The 6,898-nt window shown below is 48.0% G+C and overlaps 1 protein-coding gene across 1 annotated transcript; it reads left to right on the plus strand.

The window, feature by feature from the left end:
- The first annotated feature begins 359 nt into the window (after positions 1-359).
- CD8A (CD8a molecule) lies at positions 360-6,692 on the plus strand. The gene is made up of 6 exons (XM_010293492.1): positions 360-405; positions 975-1,343; positions 1,912-1,986; positions 2,516-2,632; positions 4,238-4,268; positions 6,638-6,692. The coding sequence occupies exons 1-6, from the start codon at positions 360-362 to the stop codon at positions 6,690-6,692; spliced, it is 693 nt and encodes a 230-aa protein (XP_010291794.1).
- The last annotated feature ends 206 nt before the right edge of the window (positions 6,693-6,898 follow it).

Below are 6,898 nucleotides of genomic sequence, written 5' to 3' on the forward strand. Positions count from 1 at the left end.
CCGCTGTGCACAGACGCTGGGAGACAGCAGGCTGCGGTGGCTGATCCCACCTCAGGCACGAGCGTCGTCAGTCTGACTCTCTAAGGAAGTCATCGAGGCAAAATCCTTGAGGCACCGTTAAGAACTCATAACATTAAATGATCCCAAAGTCTGGACTGGAACTGAATTTCTTCAGAAATATATTTAATTTTTTTTTTCCCCTTCATTTTGCCACAGATGACAAACATCATCTCTTTACCCAAGAGGGTCCCAATGACATCACATCCTCTCCAAAGAGCGACGCAGCCTCCTAAGTCAAGTAAGAAAGATCATCTCTGCTCTGCCACACCGTCCCTGAGGACGGCCACCCCTAGGAGAGGATGGCCGGGTATCCCACACCGCTCCTCCTGCTCGGTCTGGGGCTCTGTGAGTATGGACGCAGGGTTGTGCACCACCTCTGCCGGGAGGGGCGAGTAAACCCCTTCCACTGGATCCAAGAAATTGGGCTAAATAGTTAAAGGGAAAAGAAAAAGCAAACCAAAAAGGCTGACTTTGAGGTTTGCTCAGTAATCGCGGAGGCAAAGGCGGCATCGGCTCAGCCAGCGCAGGGCAGCGGGGTGGCTGCAGCATCGTACGCACTGGGAAGGGAGCCTGGTCAGAGAAGTGGTTCTGGAGGGGAGAGGGAAAAAAGGGCATTTAGCAGTCAGTGTTTTTAGGGAGTCACTTCAGTTAAGGTGTGAAGGGGTACCGTCCCCAAGAAGGCAGCTGAAAGGTTTTTCTGAAGGGCAGCACCCCTCCTTAAAGCCCGGGTGGCTGATTGCTGGGCACCCCCCACGCACGATCCCAGCAAGGACTCCAATAAAACCTTCGAGTCATCCGGACAGCATGGTTCTCCGTTTGTGTTTGACCGCGCACCCCATGGACAGGGAACGAGGTTTGCCCGGAGGGGACGCGGCTCTTCCTGAGCAGTTCCCACGAGGATTTCTCTCCCACAGGCTGCCCTGGGATCTGGGGCCAGAGGTACACGATGACAGCCAGGTTTCACGGCAGCAACATCACGCACCTCCAGGTGGGACAGCGGCTGGAGCTGGAGTGTGTGTCCAGCAAGGAGGACAGCGGCATATTCTGGGTCCGCCAGGACAAGGATGGGACCCTTCACTTCATTGTCTTCATCTCTTCCCTGTCCCGGGCCACCTTCGAAGGGAATGAGAAGACATCCACACGCTTCGAGGCGAGGAAACACAGCAGGTTCTACCGGCTGGTAGTGAAGTCCTTCACGCTGCAGGATGAGGGGAACTATTTCTGCCTCATGAACAGCAACCAAGTGCTGTACTTCAGCCTCGGCCAGCCTGCCTTCTTCCCAGGTCAGCAACACCTCTACCCAACCTTGCTTAGCTCTGCCAAAACGTCCAGCATGCCCTGCCCATGCCTTTTTTAATGTTGCCTCTTCCACAAAACCCATCTCCCTGCTTGCTTGCCCAAGGCATCTTGTGACCAACATACTGGTCCTTCTGCCAGAGGCTCCCTGCTTGCCATCTCCTCTCATGGTATCACTCCAGGCAAAGATGATCAGGCAGACCCAGCATCACCTCCCCATCTCCATTTCTCCATCCCATTTGCGGCTCTGAAGGGATGAGACTAGAGCAAATTACAACCCCCCCTTCCTCACCTCACATACGTCCCAGAAGTCTCACCAACCTCAGGGTACTCAGGCTTTCTGAGGGTGGTGGCAGAAAGCAAGAAATGAGGAGCCTACAGCTCCTTACTGGGTCTTGGGAGACCATCCTTGGGGGACTCACCATCCAAAATGGGCTTTATGAAGTTCCCCTGGAGCTGAGCCTTGTGCTGGCCACAGAAGCAGCAGTGCCCCGGCAGCGGTGGCAGAGCACTATTTTATTGCGTTTTTCTGTATTCATCCATTTTCACTTACAGTCACCACCACAGCAGCACCCACCACCCAGTGTGGCATCACCGAAAAGGACCCCTGCCTGAAGACCCTGGATGCAGGTAGCCCAGCTGCAGCGGGGGAGAGGGGAAGAGATGGGCTCTGGTCCACTGACACCGAGGGGGATCCTGCAGGCGTTTTGGGATGTGGCAGAGTGAAAGTCCTTAGAGCTTTACCGGAATTGGAAAACCGGGTACATGCAGCTGGAAGGATTAAACTCCAGTGTTTCATCCCACGTAGGAAAGGCTAAGGATGATATAGATAGCATGTCTCATGTCTGGGCACACCGGGAAGATGTGGAGGGAGGGTAGAGCCTTGGGGGCTGGTGCTGGTTTTAGCCTCAGCAGGGGACATGAGAAAACTTTTGGCTACATGTCCTCCCTCAAGTTCCCAGGAAAAGGCAGCAGCACTAACGAATGTCCGTGCTGCACTCGCAGACATCCCTGGTGGGCCAGGGGAAGCCCTCTGCTTCACTGTCAGCCTCGCCGAATGCCAGGCGGGTCCCTTGGCAGGTCCCTTGGCTTCACCAGAGCTGGCCGTAACACCAGCCGTGTGCACCTGGTGGACCTTTCCTCATCTCTATTCCTGCAGAGACCACCACGGAGAAAGAGCTGAATTTTTTATGTGACATCTTCATCTGGGTTCCCTTGGCAGGTGCCTGCCTCCTGCTCCTCATCGCCCTGTCCGTCACCATCATGCTGTGTCAACGTAAGACTCACCTGTATCCCCCCATAGATATTCCTCTAGCCTGAAAGTGCAGCCTTGTCCTTCAGGGGAACAGATCTTCTAGCTATCCCTTTTATGTAGACATCAGATAACCAGGATATAATCAACCCAAGAGAAGGACCACTGTTAAAAAAAAAAAAAAAAATCCCTATTTTCTTCATCAGTAGGCTTAGCCAGAGAAATAATCATCAGATCATCAGTTTCTACACTGCAAGGAAAAAAAACAAAAAGATTATAAATACAGAAAACTTACTCCATAAAACTGTATTGGCTCTACCATCCTTTAACTGGTGTATCAGGGGGTAAAAGTGCCAGAACCTGACACACTTTGACAAACCAGGATAAATGTGCTCCAGCACAGGGCTAGCAAATTCAAATGCTGAGACTCCCATTAGCAGCTTGAGCTGTAACCAAACAAGCAATTTAATCACACAGGTTCAGACTCTGCTACAGTTAAAGCAGTACTGCAAAATCTCTGGGTAGGCAAAAGTCCTTTAGTGAAATGTCATGTTTGAAATGTCCTTAAATTACCCTGAGCAAGCAGTAAGTGTAAATGTATTAAAATCAATCTAATGCTCGCTGAAATCAGTTTAACTTTCCTTTGGCAAGTGCCCCGATACCCCCAGAAGTTATGCTGATTTCATTAAATTGGCTTAGTTCGCCAATTTAATGAAGTTTGCCTGGAACACCATTTTGCCACTGAATTAACTAAATCCTCACTGACCCCACAGCCCGAGATGAATTTACCAGCTGATCCACTTAAAAGTACAGTTTTTCAGCATGCTTCAGCCCTGAAAAATACTAATCACCACTGTCTGAGCAATAGGAATACATGAAAAACAAACAAACAAAAAAACCAAACTGATGAGCCACAGCCAAAAAAAAAAAAAAATCATTCTTCTTGAGGGAAGTAGCCAGTGATGCAGCAGAGCACCTGGAGTTGGTCCAAATTCCCTCTGAAGTCAGCAGGAGCCAAGAGCCCTCCATGTGCATTAGCATTCCCCGGTGACCTGCAACGTCGTTAACCTACAAACGCCACTCAACGATTTATTTCTGCCTTTTATTGCTGATGTGAATTATCAGTGAAAAGCCATTAGCTGCAATTAATTTCTGCAGCAGGCAGCCCAAGCCCGTAAGGACAGATTTTTACCTTGTGCTGGACGTTGTATTTTGTCGAATAGAGCCCAAAGTAACGACATCGATGCTAACATGGGGAAAAGTATCATTCAACTTGATTGCAGGCTGTGTGGCATCATTGCCACTCGCCTGTTGTAGAAATTAATTGCTGCCAATGGATTTTCAGCAACATGTCAAAGTTGCGGGGGGGGGGAATTCACCATCAGTGCTCCCAGGCTGACCCTGCTACTGTTACTCACATGAAAATTTAATTCATTAAAATACTTAAGTGGACAGCTGGGGAAACATGAGCTGCAGCACTCTTTTCCTCAAAAATAAGCTTGGTTTATCCGTTGTTAGTCTTAAAGACGGCAAGCTGCTAGGGAATGCCAGACCTACCTTGCTGCAGCGTCTCTTTACTGAGCTGCGACTCGGTGTCTTTGAACTAAAACGTTTTCTTTTTTATTTTAGAAACCAGGAGACGAAGATGCAGATGTAAAAGGTTAGTAAGTGACAGGTGGTTTTTCTCTTAGCGACATTTTTCTCTTCAACTTGGCAGCATCTCACCCTCAAGCGATAAAACAGGCAGGTGCCAAAAAGCGACCTAAAAATTCTTCATCCAATATACAGCGGATGGGAGGGGACTGCATCATGAATTAAGGGCAAAAAAGAGAGATAAGATTCTCCTCTCCTGTGTTTCTTTTCTTAATATTAATTCAAATCACCGAGCACTGACACTGCAGTAGATACTAAACAGAAAGACAGGAGGTGTTTATGGCAGCCTAAAAACTTGGTGCATCACCCGATGCTCATAACTAACAGCACGCTTGTGTGCTCCCAGTGCACTACTCCAGCTCGAGCATGGGGGTGGCTGTATTTCATCCCTTCCCCTCCCCAAAGTGTTCATTTGATTTCATCGCTGGACCTTCAGGTTGTGCCCACGGATTAGATGCAAGTTATCGCAACCCAGATCCCCCTCTGCACAATTTTGGGCCAGCGTCACCGTGGCTTTATGCCTCTATTTCCCCAACAGGCACCGAGTAACGGCTGCGGCGAGGCTGACGCAGCCTTATGTGACTTTCCTGAGAAACAGCAATGCAGATATGTATAGCAGCTTTAGAGTCAACCTGTTTTCTAGGGCAGACAGGAATCTTTTTTGTACGCTTTCCCTCCTGCCTCCCCAACCCACCAGAAAAACACCATTGGAGTAAGAATTGCAATTTGCCAGTTTGGAACAAGAAATCCTTTTGCCTGCAAGTAACCCACGTTTTGCTCTTGCAAATCGACCTCCCTGTGGCTGGTTTCTTTGCCTCGCCTGCTCTGCAGAAAACCGCTTCTGCAGTTCTGCAAGTCTTGTGCTGAGTGCACCCCAGGGCTTGCGGCAAGGGTGCTCTAGCTGCTGCTCTGGCCAGGCCAGCGCCGGGCTAGCACCCGGAAAAGCTGGGTTGCCAGGAAGTCTGGAACGGTATTGTCACACCTATTTTTTTTCATCAGGCATCTTTTAAATCACATAAATTCACATTCCTTGTTATACTTCCACAGGTTTCATAGTTAAAAAGGTAACAGTTTTTTAGTTGTCCAAATTAATACAATCGCTCAGAAAGAACCTGCCTCCCCCTACACTAACAGAAAATGGATCCTTACAATTACTGTTTTGTAAAGGCAGAATGCATGAGAAATCATTGCCTGAATAATAATAGCGTTTAAGGGAAGAAGCACCAAGTGGCAATGCCTTCTGCCCTTCGGGGGCACTATCAGAATACAGCTGCGCCCACAGACCTCCATTTTCTTTTACCTATCTGAAAAAGGGAACAGCCTGTCGTTTTTTACGACGGATATTTATTATATCCAGCGCTCCTCTGATCCTCGCCTGGCTTTCCAAGGGCTAAATGATAACGAAGAGCTCTTCTCGCAGCCTTGTTTAGGACGAAGCCTGCATTCTTCACTTATCTCAATCCCCGTTGCCAGCTCTGTGCAAAAATGTTCTGTCCCTAAGGGGAAAAAAAAAAACCTAAAACCAAAACTCACATGCAAAGCTCTTCAGCTTTGCACTGACAGAGCGGTTGGGTTACAAGTGCCTTAGGAAATCATCTCATCAAGGACAGCTTTCCTTCGGCAGCGCTAACATGACAGAGTCCTGGTTTAAGCAGTTGCAGCGTATTTAAGCTTTTATTTAGAGAGGAAATTCCTGCTGCCCTGAGCTGTTCCCGCTTATTGAAATAAAGCTCTTTGGAAGTTAATAGTGCAATTCACTCAATTAAAGAGTGCCTCAGGATCTGGCCTGGGATTCTTGCTGGCAGCTGAAGGATTCATTTTCCACCACAAATTAATCTTCAGTGAAAACGGGTGCCAAATCTCCAACTCATTACATCAGCATAAAACTATCAGTTGCTGGAAACCAGTAATTTCTATCATTTTGAGAATACGCCGGTGTCTAGAAAGCCTCCTTTTAAACTCCTCTGCAGGAAACTGGTTTGCAACACTAAAAAGTCCTTATGAACTGATAACAGCTTCCCTGACTCCAAAAAAGCCCTGAGCTTTTCTTCCCGTTTCAGCTCCCAGCTCTTCTGAGCGTGGAGGCAGGCTTAATGAGAAGACAGAAAGGTGTGGAAGTCAGGGGCAAATTAAAAAAGAACAACTTTTTTTCCTTTTCATTCACATTTGCAATTGATTAGCAGTGTATCTGCTAATTCAATGCTGGCAGATGCTTCACTAGCACAAAGATGTTCCACAAATGTAGGAACACTTTGCGCCTGCTCTTGGAGGTCCCTGGCTGCAGACCAAGGCTAAGCCAGCTGATCAGCAGCTATACATTAATTGCCTTCTTGTTCCTTTCACATCAAAGTAAATCAAAACCTTTTTTCTCTCTAGATCTGCAAATGGGAAGCCCAATGTGAAACCCAGCATCCCAGGCCAACACGTATAAGCACCGCACCTTCTGGCTTCTGGAAGCTGTCACTGCATAAGCCCATCACCTACGTTATCTATAACGCTACTGCTTTTCATGCACTCTACCCTGACGCATTTGAAAAGACAAGATGGAGCCAAGATGCACGGACAGCAAGCAGGCACTTTTTCTGTCAACTGCATGCTAAAGCACAGCTCCTTCCAAAAACCTGACTTTTTTCAAGT

The sequence above is a fragment of the Phaethon lepturus genome, unplaced genomic scaffold (genome assembly GCF_000687285.1).
Source record: "Phaethon lepturus isolate BGI_N335 unplaced genomic scaffold, ASM68728v1 scaffold11758, whole genome shotgun sequence".
NCBI classification, from domain to species: Eukaryota; Metazoa; Chordata; class Aves; order Phaethontiformes; family Phaethontidae; genus Phaethon; species Phaethon lepturus.

What these genes read in the sequence shown, in the direction of transcription:
- CD8A (XM_010293492.1), top strand. Translation starts at nt 360, where the DNA reads ATGGCCGGGTATCCCACACCGCTCCTCCTGCTCGGTCTGGGGCTCT. An exon ending in CCTGAAGACCCTGGATGCAG is followed by an intron (nt 1,987 to 2,515) that starts GTAGCCCAGCTG and finishes CTATTCCTGCAG; the next exon opens with AGACCACCACGGAGAAAGAG. An exon ending in CACCATCATGCTGTGTCAAC is followed by an intron (nt 2,633 to 4,237) that starts GTAAGACTCACC and finishes TTTTTATTTTAG; the next exon opens with AAACCAGGAGACGAAGATGC.